The sequence below is a fragment of the Aulostomus chinensis genome, chromosome 3 (assembly GCF_037954235.1).
Source record: "Aulostomus chinensis isolate RoL2024-O1b breed Wild chromosome 3, RoL_Achi_v1.0, whole genome shotgun sequence".
Lineage (NCBI taxonomy): Eukaryota > Metazoa > Chordata > Actinopteri > Syngnathiformes > Aulostomidae > Aulostomus > Aulostomus chinensis.
Genome location: NC_141322.1, coordinates 32,075,572 through 32,092,440, shown reverse-complemented (window position 1 = coordinate 32,092,440; position 16,869 = coordinate 32,075,572). Strand labels below are relative to the sequence as shown.

The window sequence follows — 16,869 nt, the reverse complement described above, 5'->3', positions numbered from 1 at the left end:
TCGTGCATCTCTACTCTGCAGTGGTCTTGCAGTAGACTGAAGTAGTGGAGCGATGGCGAGCTGATACCCGCTAAACTGGGCGTCTTGTGCGGGCAGATGTAACAGCTGCTCTGCTGACAGCAGTGAAAGTACTTGAACGTGGCGTCTAAATGATGATGTTGCGTCACTACATGAAAATCAAACATGTCACCAGTCCTGTGTAGCTTCCAGCCAGAAGATTCATTTTCATTTGAACTGTACAACTTTATTACTTCTAGTACACTACAGTCCAGAGACACCCCCCCCCCCCCCGGGCCAATTTATCACCCCTGTACCTTGCTGACCAACAGCTCGTCTACTTGGAGCCGACCTCAGAACGCGGCTGTATTACCAAAGACTAAATATTGATCCAGCTAATCATTCCTCGCTTCAAGTGTGTTCCTGTGACAGCGGGAGTGTAGCTGGGATGGCGTCTGGCTGAGTTATAGCCTCATTCCCTGCCAACCACTCAGTGGTGGAATTATGGCCGCCAGTGTCCGAACTTGCAAGGTTGAAGTGCGAGGTGCTGCCAAGCTGTCGTCGGGGCCGATCGCTCTGATCGACCGCTGGAGGCCAACCCAGAGTCACCAGCCAAAGCAGCTTATCACAACGTCATCAGTCTTCCTCCGCTGGATGAGAGCGTCTCTTAACCCTTCAACGTCTCCGACACATTTACAGTCAGCAGACATCTGTTTACAGTAGAAGAAGAAATACATTCAGTATCAGTGTATCCTGACAAACCAGATCAGCACAGGCTTTCATCAAGATTATTGATCAGCACTCTGGATCAAAGTGACGCTGCACATTTGTGTTTTTCTCTGGTAATCAGACGAGTAACGACAGGATGGATTTTCCATCTTAAGACATCAAATAAAAACTGCCCAGCGAAGCATCTTCTCTTCTCTTGAGCCATCCATCACTCCCATTACTGTTGTCTGACCAGGATATGGGGAATAGGCAGCTCTGTTTAGGCACCACATTACCCATCATGCTTTGAATGAGGTCAACAGGAAGTTTGACCTTCCTCTGTCTTCTCTTCCCTGTGGTCTGGATATCAATCAATCAATCAATCAATCAATCTTTATTTATATTGCGCCAAATCCCAACAAAGCCATCTCAAGGCACTTTACTCAAAGAGCAGGTCTAGAACCTTCCTCTCTAACTCAGATGGAAGAGACCCAGCGTTCCCACAGGAGCAGCACTCGGCAACGCTGGCAAGGAAAACTCCCTTTAACAGGAAGAAACCTCAGGCAGAACTGGGCTCAGAGTGGGCGGCCATCTGCCTTGACCAGTTGGGGTTGAGAGGGGGAGGGGAGAGATGGGGGTGGGGATGGAGAGGAGAAAGAGAGGGGGTGGGGAGAGGAACACAGGGCCAGAACTAGAGAGTAGTTGGTCCAGGACAGGAAGTGATCAACCCAGCGTCTACCACCAAGGTGACCTGCAGGACGGCAGCACAGACATATCGAGCTCTGCAGGACTTCTTGTAGGCTTTCAGCTCTCATGAGGACTTCCACCTTCTATCAAGTCTTCATCACTTCAACTGGAGTCTTTGGTTTGGTGTGATACAGTGTGTAGACCCCTACAGGGTGATAGACTCTGGACGCAGGGAACATCTGCACGGAACACTTCAGAGTTAGCAATGACCTATAAGCCCACTTGTAGCCTGTTAGCTTGCCAGCACATATTCTCTCTAAATCTGCTGCAAAGGTAAACTTTTCAGCGTTCATCCAACAACCTGCTTCTTCTGTTTCAGGGTTGCAGGGGGGCTGGAGTCTATCCAAGCAGGGTCACCCTGGACAGGCAAAAGGCCCATCACAGGGCCCTTATAGAAACAGACATCCAAGCATGTATTTAGCATGTAGGAGGAAGCATTAGTACCTGGAAAGAACCCACGCAGACACAGGGAGATCATGTAAACTCCAGACAGAAAGGTCGGCTGGTGGATTCAAACACAGAACCTTCTGCTGAGAGGGAACAGTTCTCACCACCACACCAGCGTTCCACCCCGGCATTTGCCTCACTTTACCATCTGAACCCAACCTGAGCCTGACGCCTCTTAAGCCAAACTCCAACATGTTTCAACATTCTCAAGCTTCTCCAGCATCCGACAGCTCTGACCTACAAACACATCTCAAACGTTTCTGATGCTAAATCACAGCGGGGGAGATTCTACCATGTTCCTCAAGGTCTTTGTGGGTGTTTTGGAGGTCTTTTGATCATTTTTCTCATTTTTCTAGAGGTTAGTTTCAGGGTTGAAGCAAAGTAAGAAACTTTGGTCAGTGATACCTTCCAGTTGTGACTATAATTTGGCGTTTGATTCTTTTCACGTCAACATGGATCAACACTAGAGTTTCTGTCACTTGAAAAATGTAGAAACATGTTGAAGCTTCATGCATATTTCACAGCATTTGATCAAATATGTTATCAATGCTTTGCTTTGAGGGGTTCTGAGTCAGAGGGAGATGGCGATTCTTTTATCACTGGCCATCAGCAGAAAATCAAAGTGCCTCATTTGTATTCACACTTTAGGAGAACGGCGAGCAGTCTGAGGGGCTTGTTAGTGACAGGACACAAGAGCGGCGGTCAGCGCCGGGTCAGATGCATCTTCATACAGCCCTTCACAGCAGAGAGCCCCCTCCCACCAATACACTGAACATGACATTAGCAGGAGCAGGAAAACGCCTGCTCATGGTTACCAGTATGTAGGCTGTATGAATAACCGCATTTATATGAGATATAGTTTTGTAATTTCTTTTATACTTATTTGAGGGACAGCAGGGTGGAGTGGTGGTCCTCACTGTGGCCCCCCAGCAAGAAGGTTGTGGGTGGAGCCCCAGCTGGAGCACGGGGTCTTTCTGTGTGGAGTCTGCATGTTCTCCTAGACGTGAGCTAGCTGATGCTAACACTTCCCACCTTCTACAGCCATTGTGCCAACAAGCCTGGGTCTTGGCTGCCAGGGTCAGAGTCTCTGCACATTCAGACAATGTTCCTAAAAGTGCGTCCGTCCTCTCAAATTCCTGTCGGTGACACATACTTTTTTTTTGTAACTGTTCTGTCATGAAAATAACAAATGTTGAAGTGCTCATGAAACAAGAGAGATGGAACTCAAACAAATGTTTATGGGTTGTTGACAAGTAGAAGCTCTGTTCTTTGGGTTGACGTGTTCACACAGTCATAGAAATAAATATCATGCTGGTTGTGACATGTTAGTTTTGTCACAAATGCTGGTGAGTAAAAGATGTATGTATTCAGATTTGTCTTGATTAAGAGGTAATAAACAAACTAGCAGCCAACCAATTGGCATCAGTTCTATAACTGTGTTATTATTAGACATGAGAGGTGTTCTTTTCTCGCTGTAGAATAAACCCCCAACACGCAGAGAGAGGAGACTGCAGCAGAGGATCCTCAGTCTCAGGATTCCTCAGAGTCAGTTCATAGGAACCGGGGGGGGGGGGGGGCACCAGCGGCAGGTCACGGCTGTTTGGAGGGAAGGGATTTCTAGCATCGCTGCCTCTCTGGTTGTTTGTAGTCCCTGGTGACGGATGTTTGAATCCCTTTGATCAAACTGCAAAACTGCAAATAGAAGTCTGGAGTGTTCATGGAGCGTGTCGAGGCTTCAACCACCGAAGGAGACACAAAACTCTTCCCTCATGTCGGTGAACATGTGAGGAGGTTCACATCCATCATCTATCAGGTACAAAGGGCCAGGAGCTGCTTTTGTAAATGGAACACGAAAAATGTGTCTCAAAGGATGTAGAGTCCATCCAACACCCTTAGACCGCAACTCAGGTCAGGAAGACAGACAACAAGCCTATAATGAGTGAAACGTGAGGAAACCTGAGGCTGTTCCTCGCTGCCGTTGATCTCAGGTGGATCAGCAGAGATCCGCAACAGTCGAGGTGAATATCTGAAGATCTGCTGCCGCTGCCGATGTCTCACTGATCCGTCTGAGCTGGAGAGGAAACCTCCGCTGAGTTGTCTCCCTTCAGGCAGTCAGAATAGATGGCTCTCCTTTCTCGTCTTCCTCGGGCCCAGCGGGCGCGTGATGAAGGAAACAACGTCAGACATCGACAGCTGTTCCATCTGTTCCGTCTCAATCACAGGAGGGACAAGGATTCCACATGGATTTGTGACGGAAAGAATGGAACAAACAAATACTCTAAAAAAATGATGTTTCAGTGCAGTAAAACGATGATGATCGAGTGACAAGGTTCTCCAGCGCAACATGAGACACTGACACAGTGAAACTCCCAGTGAACAGCAGCTCACTGCCATCGAGAGCATGCTAGCACGCAGGTGTTAGCATTGAGCCACGCTCATACCAAGGAGTTTGCACAAGTGTTTATTTGCAGGAAGTGCAATGTATAAATCTGCAGACACAAATAATTCACTCAAGCTTAAACTTTCACCACAGCAAATGTGTCACTGAGTCCAGCGACTTGCTCCACTAAAGTGTCAACTAACTAAACAAAGAACTTGGTATCTCTGGCTTTTAGATGAGCTCCACATCCGTGGAGGCGGTTTGTTAGACGAGCAGCTTGCACACTCGAATCTTGACACACAAGCAGCGATGGAGCACCTTCCCAGGGTCTGCAGAACACAAAACTCAGAAAACTGACCTCCAGCCACTAAACTTGACCAGTTGCAAATCAGACGACATGGTGTCAAATAAGGAGAGAAGGGTACTGCCTCAGCTAGTAGCCACAGTCATCGGCAGACCTGTCAGAGGTCAAGCATGAAATAAATAAACGAGACCAAGACAGAAGCTGAGCCGAGGCTGACAAACTTTGGTGGAAATAAGAAAGTGAGTGGAGGGAACTTGCTAACGTGCCCACCACCGAACCCACTGAAAAAAAGAGCAAGATATTTTTCGCTATGTTAAACACATTTGGCCCAAACTACATTCCCCTGCCAGGCACCACCCTTGCAGTTGTGTGTAACCCTTCTGACAAACGCCACTGAAAACACGACCTCCACGTGACCTCCTCGGCAGAGGTGATGAGCGCAGCATGAGAATGAAAACAGAGGAGGAAGTACAAAGCTACCAGGAAGCAGGTCATGGGGATCGAACTTGTGTCCTCGCTAGCATCTGAGCCGCAGGACTCAGCTCACCCGCATCACATCTACTAAAACGGGCCAGGCATCAGTCCGACAGCTGAAGTCGAGTGGTGATGCCCAGCAGACGTAGCTCAGAAAGGACGGGTGGAGACAACCCCAAGACACGCCCCTCCAGCTGCTGTAACACACAGACACGCCCCTCCAGCTGCTGTCAGTCAAACAAACTCAGCAGGCTGTCAGTCCCCGGCTGCAGTGGTGATCTGCTTACATCTGCACATAATTGTGAATTGTCCCTGATGGGGGAACCAATAAAGTCTCGCAAATTCCTTCCAGTAGGAAAAAGCCACGCGATTGCACACAAGCAGGTAACTCAAGTTGTCCTGCATGTAAAATGATGTCACAGGAGACAAGCAGGGAAATCATATTTGACACAACTGTGCCAAACTGAGAGGGAAGAAGCTCCTCAGCTGTGATTGTAATTGACTTCATGATGTCCAGAGGGACGACTCGCAGCGAGCGCAGGAAGAGACGCGTCTGCCGATAAACTCTCCAGGTTCCTCTGTGTCTTTGTGCTAATTGGACGGAGGCAGGCACACACACATACATGCATGGACACACACACACACACACACACACACACACACACACACACACATCAATGGTGTGCTGGTATCTGCTAATGAAAGAGGAGACGCTCGCGAGCGTATCACCTCTAATCTATCAGCTAACAGAACTAATAAAGTCAATTATTGACAAGTGAAATGATCGTTTTTTAAGTTGGGGGGTGCAATATCATGATGTTCGGTTCATCCATTCACAGGAACTTTTAATTTCGTTTGCTCTCCCTGAAAGTATTGAGACCTTCTTCAAACCCTCCACAAACACTGAATGAGGTAACGTGTCGTTTGGATGCGAGAGCGAATATTCAACATGTCTGAACCTTCACGTGTTGTTGGAGCAAACATTCTGCCTGACAGGAACATTATTCAGGTGGAAGAACATCCTTAAATCAATCAGAATGATTTGGCATCATGGGGATATTGACAACGCCATCGCTAACTGCAGCTGGCATGGCTACTGGCCCGGCTAGCTGGGATTGGTCATGGATGGCTACTGTATCTACACGCAGGCGGCCCCCCGCTCTCTGCTGAGCCACCAGCAAGAACAGTCTAAGGTGAGGGAATTGGGTCGAGTTCGCCGCTGACTCAAATGTCTCCGTGGTTAAACAGGAGATGATGTCAGCGTGAGCTTCAGCTAACGTTAGCACGCCTCGCTACGGGTCAGCGCTCACCGTCCTCGACCACACCAGCTGAACCTTTGGCTTCATCTTGACAAAACAACCACTGATTAAAAGATGCTCCAAATGTACATTCACAGTAGTAGTAGTAGTAGTAGTAGTAGTACGACTACTACTATGATTCCAGCCTTGGACTCTCAGGGGGCCTGAATGGATTGATCAGTAACTTCTGGGAAGTTAAACTCTGCTGAGCAGGCATTCAAACATTGTTAACCAAGGATTTTGTCGTTTACATTTTCTGAAGTGAAAACGGATGCTGATGGGGTGGCACTCCAGGGACACCTGCAGCACCCGTTGGTCCACACTTGATGGAGACACTCTTTGTCCTCCTCCATCCGTCTGTGTACATAAATTCATTTGACTGCTGGGATTTCAGACGCTGCATGCTGGAAAATGCAGCGTCTAATTTGCCTTTTTTATCACCTGGGAATCCCGGATGTCATCCATCAGCTGTTTATTAGTGTCTTTAGTCGCTGTGCGCCGTGAGCAGTGACGGCATGATTATCACCAGCGAGCTGGAGACAGGACGGGGGACAAAGAGAGAGGTGGTTTCACTGTACTTCATCAGACGCCGGCATGTAACCGTGGGAGTGATGGCGCGTCCGGGCGGGTGCAGGGAGCCATCAATCACAGCAGCAAACATACGGTGCTCAGAGATGTAGCGACGCGTCTCGCTGCAGCAAAACAACTATTCATCACCATAACCTCCAATATCCCATTTTGTAAAACAAATCCTCCTCGCAGCTCATCACGATCCCCACTTCCAGCTTCTGTTACAGCTGATTACAGATGTGACGCCTAGGAAGAGAGCCGTCATGGTGGCGTCTCACAGGCTGCAGGCTTGCCGTGAATATTTCAACTCTGTGCCAACTGAACTTTTGTGACAAGGCAGAGCAGCCCAGACTCACTCAGACGGAGGAGGAAGTTGGGGTCTGCAGGAGTTTGGACAATGACAGACAGAAGCGTCCTGTTGTCCTCACCGGTCCACCGCCTCTGATGGGCGTTTCACTTCAACAAATCTTTGCAGTGTCAGCGAACGCAGACGTGCAGCCACGTGATCGAGTTCATAAGAACAACATCGCAAGGATGAGCTCACACTGGACGAGGACTTCAGTCGGAGGTCTCCGCCCCTCGCTGCTGGGGCGTGAACGACACAGCAAGTGGACCTGCACTCATCAGCGTGTTGGTCGCTCAAAGAAGGAGGCCTGTGGACGCAAACATGAACGGACATTTGCAGACGCCAAGGGGCGCTTGTCCAGCTCAAGGTTCAAGGTTCGGAGTCTCTCACAGCAGAACTCTCCCAAGTAAAGGGACCAGTTTTCAAATGCAAAACAAAAAATGCTAAAACCATCGATGCCTCCTGTTGCTGAAGTGGTGACATCAACAGCTGTTAGGAGAAACGTCACTGACGCCATTTTTGGAGCCTCCCTGTAGCCTGCAGCTGCACGCAGCACTGAAACAGGGGTGAAGCTAACGTTGCTAACAACAGGAGAGCAGCCAGGAAATAATGCAGAGACACAACGTAAACGTAGCTACTGCCAGCAAGCTAGCAACCCTGACGGTGGTTTGGGGTCAGAACTTTACAGAAGAACCCGCTCAAAGCTGCTCTGTGCTGAACTCAGAACTGATGGTGGGTGGAGCCAGACGCCGCACAGCGCTGTGGACGGACGTCTACGTCCAACCACACAAACACCAACGCAAACGTGCGGCCAGCTGGTCAGTCTGATGAGTGACACAAGAGTGAAGGTCACTGAGCAGAACTGATGAAACATGAAGAGACCAGCGATGTCACTTGACTCGTTTAAGGTTGGAGGACATTGAAAATTTAGCCCTGAACTCAAAAAGTGAGTGAACTGGAGAGTAGAAACAGGAGAGGCACGGATTAATAAATCAGATCAACAAATCAATGCTTATTAGCAGGTTAACGTGGCCAACTTGAAAACGCTCCGACGGCGGGCGGCGGCGCTCCCCTGAGCAGACCAGTGATCAGCCTGGGCCTGAATCCATGCTGCTGTTATGAAGCTCAACGCTGTCTGTTCATGGAAGAAAACCTGAGCGTGAAAACTGTTTACTGCTAAACAAACAGTGGCTGCAGGTCATTTTTCAGCCGTGTGATTTATTTAGTTTTTACTCTCCTCACTCAAACGATCCACATGGCAAATAGCTGCGAGCCACGGTTCGCTCCCTCTCCGCTCGGCTGCCACGAACACAAGGCAAATATCTCTCAGCAGTTTCCTGCCAAATCTGCTGATGGAGAAGATACAAGCAGGTTGAGGTGTGTCAGTGTTCCAGGAGCAGCAGACGACCGCAGACTTGCCCTAAAAACCTGAGCTTGACACTGAGTGAGAGACAGAGCAGACGGAGGTCCTGGAGGTCATTAAAGGTCATCAGGGGACACTCAAGGAGCCTGAAGCTTAGTGGTGGTGACCTTGAGGTCACGTGACCCTGGTGTAGCTCCTCCCTAGACTACCATTAGCTTAGCACTGCTAACCGTAGCATCCAGGCTTCCAGCATCATCAGAGGGTTCATTAGTGAAGGTGATCTTGATGAACTGAACCTGGAAGATCATCAACTTTTGTTCACCAGAGCCGATTTACTGGTTCAATCACCACAATCACATGGAGCAATCCTATTGGCTGCTGGGGGAGGAGCCAGGAGATGACCACTTCCTGTTGGTGGAGGAACTAGGAGATGTCCACTTCCTGTTGGACAACAAATGCACCTCGTCCCTGGGGCGCTCTAAACATGGCTGTCACACTGACAGGTCAGCGCTCTTGACCTGACCTCTGGCTGAACTAACAGAGGGTTAACCAGTGCCACATGTTTCTGAATGGATGACAGATTAGAACCGGTCCTGAGAGTGAAATTGCAGCCATGTTGATCACCAGGAACGCTTCCTCCTGTGTTTACATGTATTGAAGAATGAATTAAGACACTGATTTGATGACAGGTGACTGTCAATCACCTGATGAGGGTGGAGCCTCGATGGATGTCATGAAACTCCCAGGATGGATCAGTCATCAGGCACTGCTGAGCGACCCAGCAACAGCTAGCAGATGAGAAGCTTCCTCTGTGCACCCCTGCAGCGCCGTGTCCTTTAATAACCCCCTAAAAACCTGAGCACATAAATGTCAGGACACATCCTTGCTGGTGGGACGTGAAGAGTCAACCCATTTGACTAAATGTCACGGAGCTCATTGAGAGAACAATCAACAAGCGCTCATTAACTGCCGTCGAGCTGCTGTGACTCGGCAGCTCGTGTCTGATCAGTTTACAGTCGGGGGGACGAAGCCAACAGAAGAAGCCAACTCTCAGTCGGGGTCATGTGATCATGTCAAGGTCGGCTGGGTCACGCTGAAGAGCCGCCCACTCCACTCAGCTGGACCGTCAGAAGCACACTCATCCAAGCGCCATCCATACGTCTTTGTGCGTCTTTACTAAAGGGTCAGATTCCATGTTTGGGCCCAGACGACCTCCCTCGCTGGCTGAGACAAAGTGCCCAAATCCCAGAGTTACACCAGCTGACCCGAGCCAAACTCCATTCAGAAAACCAGCTTTTTCAAAGTGCTTTCCTTCTCATCTCATGGGAAGAAGTGAAAAAGCAAGAATTCCCACCTGCAGAAATCAGCACTGTGATGTCATCGTTTCAGAGTTATTTTGGTCCGTTTGTCAGAAGTAAATCACAGTTCTGGAGAGAGGTTTTATAGTAGTTTAGAAGTTCAGCAGGACCTGTATGTGTATGTATATGTGTGTGTGACTTTGAGTGTGTTTGAGAGGACTTATCATTGCCCTCAGGAACTTTAATTGATCTAATTGGATGAAAGCAATCCTCCTTTCCAGGAAGTAAACCTGGGATACCTCATCGCTGACCTTTGTGCTCGTCAGCTGCGTCTTACCTGCTTCTCTGGAGAGCTGCATGAAGGCGTCCACTCCCTTCTCCCCGTAGCTGCCCTCAGACGCCACTGTGGAGACATAGTTCCAGCCCATCGCCTTGACGATGTCCACCATCGCCTGAGCCTGGAAGCTGTCTGGAGGGACCACCCGGGAGAAGAAGTCGTAGCGCCGGTCGTCACTCAGCTCCGGGGCGGTGGACGCGTAGCTGATCTGAGGGATCTGGACACAGAGACGGTGATGGAGGTGAATGAACATACATTTGCAATGCACGCATACACCCCCCCCCCCCCCCCCCACACACACACACAGACACTCACTGGCACTCATAAACACTTGGACTCTGACATGCTGCCTCCCTGCTGGACTGCAAACCTCCCTACGTCCCTGCCCTGCTCTTCTCTGTATTTCAGCCTCAGTGAGGACAATAACATCTGACTCCTGCACTAAAGTGAGGTTTTCCCACAGAGGAAGAAGGCAGAAGAGAAAAGTTCTGCTCTCCACTGTAGTGTTGCATGAGGACACGGATCACTGCGGTGTTGAGTAAACAAGGTGTGATGTGCAGCTCCAAAGAGCCGGTGGTAACAGAAGTAAAATAAGGAGAAGGTTCAGATAAGCAGCTGATGGTGAGCCCAGTTCCTGCAAGTGTCTTCAGAAGTGTGTGAGCAGCACAGGGATTTTTTTAAAAATCCAATTTTCTCCTGATCTTTGTCTGTTTTATTTTCATGGGAGAGAAAACAAACATAATGAGCCGGCGTGGACTTTGACCCCCCGCCGCACATCAGACTTTTAACTTGAACACGCTGAGAGTTTCTGACTTGGTCCAGGAGTGAGAGCAGATCTGCTCCAGAGGGTGCGGAGGCTAATTGAAGACATGGAGGAGGCTGAGCAGAGATTCTCCTGGGGGACGAGGGTTGAACTTTTCTTGCACATTAGCGGTAACCTTGATGGACGGAGATCTAATAATCCCTGACCCCGGACCGCCTCGCTGTAATTACCAGGAACACTTTCACCCCCTCCATCTCGTCTTCCAACAAACACAGAAATTAAATCATCATGAAACACTTGATCAATTAACTGAATGCAGATATTTGAATCAATTATTGCTGATCAGGTGTGTCATTGAAGAGGGGAGACCAGGGACAGCTGGAACAACTTGAATTCCTCCAATGAGAAGCACGCTTGGGTGAGGGCACCCATCGCACACGCTCAGATTGTCTTCCTGCAGTTTTCTGTACATGGAGCGAGTGGAAAGTCTTCTTTGGGACTTGGGACTCTCAGTAGTCATTACTTTACTGTCCCCAGGACAGCGGGACGGTGCCGGCCCTTCGCCGTGCTGTCATGTACGGAGGTCTTGAGGTCTGTTGCTGCTCCTGCTGCCGATGCTGGACAGTCTGGCAGTTTGCTCCTGTGATTTCAACTGAATGATAATTCAAACTTGGGCAGGACTCATTTCATCATGAGGGAAGATCTTTCCCTCCTCACCCTGGCGCTCCAGGAGGAGCGAGGGATGCTTGAAACGATCAACATGAACCACAGATGTCCTCCAGAGAGGAAGTGAGTACCATGCAGGGTGAGAGCCGATGAGAGGAGGTGCAGATGCTGATGACGTGAAGCTGAGAAAAGACACCCACAGCCATTCTTGTTGCCGTGTGACTGAAACGCACCATTCGACAGGAGTGTCTCCATGGAGACGGTCCTCTGCTTTCCTTCTTAAATAGATACAATCAGCAGGTGGAACCCGGCCGCCTGAGGTGTCGGGTCAGGAGAACCCCGGCCAGCTGACTGGTGTCGCTGGGACTGCTGAGGGGGCTCACTGGTGGCTTGCATGAGTGAGTCCACCGAGGGGGCGTCCTGCTGCTGCGAACTCTGCAGCTCCGACGTCAGCAGAAACTCTGATTCCTCAGAACCAAACCTTCGGGTCAGCAGCCACGGTAAAGACAGGAAGTGACAGGACCTCAGAGAGGACACAGAGCAGCTCCAACTCACAGCGGAGCCACCGTGTGCCGCTAGACGTGTAATGCAAATGGAGACAGGTGTGATGTCCACAGGTGTGACCGACGGCAGTGTGACTGAAGCCTGTAACGCTGCCCCAGCCTGAAGGCTCCTGACACTTCTCCCAGAAAATAAATACAGGGAGACCACACACCTGCACAGGAGTAAGACAAAGGTGATGGCGAATCATTAGGGATAATCAACGCTGCGTCCTGACAGACTGGACTCATACGCCATCCTCCATCATGCTGGGGTCGCCCTCCAAAGGTCAGCATCTTAACAGATACAATAAAACCCAATGTGCAGTCGGAGGTGACGGCTGAGCCAGCGCTGATGCCCCACAGGGCTGGAAGGTGATCCAGGACAGAGGGAGCAGGAAGAGACCCGGAACTGGTTCCAGAAGCTTCCCCACACCTGAGTAAGGAGCTGCTCCGATGGAGAAGGGGGACAGAGCAAGGCAGCCAAGGGGCCGCTGGGATGCAAGGAGCACACATCAGTGACATTTCAGTCTGGCATTTCTGTGCGCCTCCGACCAGAAGTTCTTGACCTGCTGAATGCTGATGTCTATTAAAGCAGGTTGGGGGACGGGCTGCTACAGCTGGGAGTGCCGGCATCCTCTGGCCTTTCTGCTCACACAGAGGGGGTGGAATTAATGTCCATCACCTCTCATCATCAGCAGGTGAGGGAGGGCGGAGGTTTGAGCCAGAGAATCAGACGAATATGCAAATGAGAACAACTATCTGGTGGATCTGCAGATGAGGGGAGAGCAGCTGCAGAAGACCACCGCCAAGCCGGCGCCGTCAGCCGCTGTCCTCTGGCTCTGAATAACGATGCAGCCACTTTACCAGCATGGCTGTGTGTGTGTGTGTGTGTGTGTGTGCGCGTTGCTTCTCTGAGATAAAGTCACAAATCCTTTGATACTGATGAACTTAATAAATAAGTTGTAGTAGCACTAGTAGTCGTAGGAGCATTAATAGGACAACTTCCTGTACATTTGACCACAATCGTGTGGACTTCTCAAAGCAGGTTAGTTAGTCTCAACATTAAAAAATGACCTAAAGACAAAATAAGCAAAATGGATGAGTTTTGTTTCAACGGTCAGATGATGAGTTCCCTCCAACACAGGGGGCGCTAACGCAGCTCCACCGCCGTGACCACACCACTAGCTGGAAGAGGGCCGCCGCCGTACTCACTCATAAACAACAGGGCGTGTCAGGAGAGGAGTATCTGTACTTGTTCGTCAGTGTGCTGTGGTGTCATACATGGAAAAGCTTGATTCTGTGTGACGTGTCGATCTGCGCTGACACACTGACAGATCTGAACGCTGGCAGGCCGATTACATCTCGGAGGGTCTGTGGAGAGGGACGGCCGGCAAGTCGTCACAGTCATGGCTAATCTACGAGGCAGTGTGAGCCTTGAGCTCATGTTCCCTGCTGGAGCCTCAGCCACCATCGCTCCCCTGCCCCCTCCCACCAGGATACGGAAGGAAAATGAGTCCCCACAGCTGTAAACGCTCAGGAAAGACAATCACGACGGTTCTGGAGAGAATGAAGCCAAAATGAAATAAATGAATGGAATTATCAGTGGAGGCGTTTGCACAGACAGATAATGAGTGAAAATATACCACAAACTCTTTGTGGTACCACAAACTTGTAGAAACATAAAATGTGTCCTTATAGAAGTAAAATATAATAATAAACAGTTCAAAAATGAGACAATTTATTAGAAAACATAAATGAAATTGTGTTGCAGCTGCTGGAAGCACTTGAAGTGAATGCTGCCAACAATTAAATAAGACCTTAATAACACTCATCAAAGTAGGAGCCTCTGTAATTACCATGGCGACCAGCTCTCCAGCAGGGCAGCTCTGAACCTTAATTAGCCAGATTAAACTCTGTGTGAATGAACGCGAGCGTGGCTGCAGTCATGCGTGTTACATCATTGCTGCTCGTAGATCTCCAACGTATCTCTCCATGAATTAGCCAGCAGGCAACATCTGGCATCATGTGGGACATGTGATCTCTGAACCAAATCGAGCTGACAGCGCCGATGCGGCACATATGGTGCCGAGCACCGTCCAGGCGTCACGCTCCGTAACGAGGGTGTGGGCCTGGGCTGAAGGTAGGCGCGTGGACGCTGGGGTAGTTGTGACGCTGGTGCTTCTCCTGCACACACTTGAGCACTTCGAGCTCTGGTAAAACCAGCAGGTTAAACTGACACACACATTTGTGGTGAAAGATTGTTTAATTTGCAGGAGTGTAGCTACAACGGGGCAGGCAGCGCTTGAGTTGGGGGCTCTTAGGGACAACGGACTGGAACTGAAGGAGGACTGGGGGACACACACCTCAAAAGGTCAAACCCATATTTGTGACTAAATAAACACGAGTGCTTATTAGACAAAAATTATTCATATTTGTAACGAATATCCAACTAGATGCTGGATGTTCATTAATTACTGAAACCTGGACGACTTCTACGTAGTTCCAGTACAAGTAGTTGCTGGTAGCTGGTAGCTGGAAGCTGGTAGCTGGAAGCTGGTTGCTGGAAGCTGGTAGCTGGTAGCTGGAAGCTGGAAGCTGGTAGCTGGAAGCTGGAAGCTGGAAGCTGGAAGCTGGTAGCTGGTAGCTGGTAGCTGGTCGCTGGTAGCTGGTCGCTGGTCGCTGGTAGCTGGTAGATGGTAGCTGGTAGATGGTAGCTGGTAGCTGGAAGCTGGTAGCTGGTAGATGGTAGCTGGTAGCTGGTAGCTGGTAGCTGGTCGCTGGTCGCTGGTCGCTGGTTGCTGGTAGCTGGTAGATGGTAGCTGGTAGCTGGAAGCTGGTAGCTGGTAGCTGGTAGCTGGTTGCTGGTAGCTGGTAGATGGTAGATGGTAGCTGGTAGCTGGAAGCTGGTAGCTGGTAGCTGGTAGCTGGTTGCTGGAAGCTCTGCTCTGTCCTGTTCAGCTATGAGGGCTTGTATGGGACACTGATGTCCAGTCAGTCTCACCTGTCAGCAGGTCTCTAGCTGGAGGATCAGAGAGGAGCCGCTGTGGCACCGGTACCAGCAACGCATCTCTTAGCTACCATCAAGTTCTGGAATACAGCGCAAATACGGCTGCATACAGATGTTGTGAAGTTGAGGAATGCAGAGCATCACTACGGTTCTGAGTGTCACGGGCAGGTGAGGGGACGTAGATTCTCTTGATGGCGGACTTGTTAGTGGTTATAAGATGCGTTTGTACTGGGACTGGTAACACTGAGGTTAATGCCATTTGGAACCCTGTTCAGAGTTGTCCACAACAGGGGCGGAGCCAAATACCAAACTGGAAATGCTTGGGATTGTTCCAGAGACAATATTCTCATCTCAAACAGCAGGTTGGTGTGGATGTAGTTGTTTTTTACGACTGATGCATCATTAGCTTGTTACTGCAGTTTTCTGGGCTTTGGGGAAAACCCTGTCGACTACTGTAGCTGTAGTACATCTGTTGCTAGGCAACAAAGAAACCTTTAAAAAAACTGAAGGCACACTGAAGAGGCTGCAGCACATGGAGCGACTGAGAGTGAAACCACCTTCTTTTTCTCACAGTCGTGAGGTTCACAATACCACCATGAACCAGTTCTGGTTTTACACGCCCCTCCAGCTGCTGTCACACACACAGACACGCCCCTCCAGCTGCTGTCACACACACAGACACGCCCCTCCAGCTGCTGTCACTCAAACAAGCAATGATACAATGTAAAGTAATGTAACTAAACCCTAGCACTGCACACTCCACTCTGTCCATTGGACAGAGACAGCGCCCCTCAGTGGCTCATCACGACCCTCTTCTGCTGACTTGTATTCAGACTCTGCAAACTGGCGCTGACTGGTATTCCGCCGCGCTAATTTTACTGTTTCATCATGACAGTGGTAAATGTATTTGTAGTTCCATGAGTTATTTGTTTTAGAATCTGCCTCCTACTTTTACATATTCATGTCGGTACAAAATGTAGAAAGATTCTATTTTCTAAAATTAGCATCAGGCACAGAACGATGGCGTCCATCAGGACCTCCTGCTAACAGCACAGAAATAATCAACATTTTGTTGTTGCGTCGTGGTTAACGCGGCCGTGTTTGAGCACCAGAGTCACACCAGCAGAACCCCCGCCCCCCCGCTGCACGCTTCCACGCTCTCATCCCTCCTCTCCCTCACGTCTCCTGTTCCCTCTCGTCTAATCTTCCGAGTCGCTTCAACTCTCTCTCATTGTAATTCTGGGCCTCCTCATCAGCTGGGCGCTCCCCTGGAATAGTAAATTGGGGATGAAAGCGGAGCAGCGCGTGAAAGCTCTGACATTTCTCTGATTGGCTGGGATGAAGGTTCCTGCATCATCAGTCTGTTTGTGTCCCACATTCGACGGATAATGTGGATTTGTGAGCTCCCGTTTGTTTCCAGGAAGCGACGCAGAGTTTTCACAAAAACGGCACCATTAATGATGTCACAAGCTTTAAAAACACAGGCAACTGTCAAACTTCCAACGGCCCTTGAAAACATCGTATGAATTCAGTTGAGATTAAAGTTGTGACACTGAAACACAAGACATACCTCATGTAATAGTAGTAATACCTCATGTAATAGTAGTAATACCTCATGTAGT

General features: G+C 49.5%; 1 protein-coding gene across 2 annotated transcripts in view; it reads right to left on the bottom strand.

Moving 5' to 3' along the window:
- Positions 1 to 16,869, bottom strand: part of grm7 (glutamate metabotropic receptor 7) — a 149,567-nt gene that overhangs the window by 72,316 nt on the left and 60,382 nt on the right. For both annotated transcript variants that reach the window (XM_086200453.1, XM_086200454.1), the window contains exon 2: positions 10,270 to 10,486. In XM_086200453.1, coding sequence (XP_086056579.1) covers positions 10,270 to 10,486 — 217 coding nt within the window. The remainder of the gene's footprint in view (positions 1 to 10,269; positions 10,487 to 16,869) is intronic.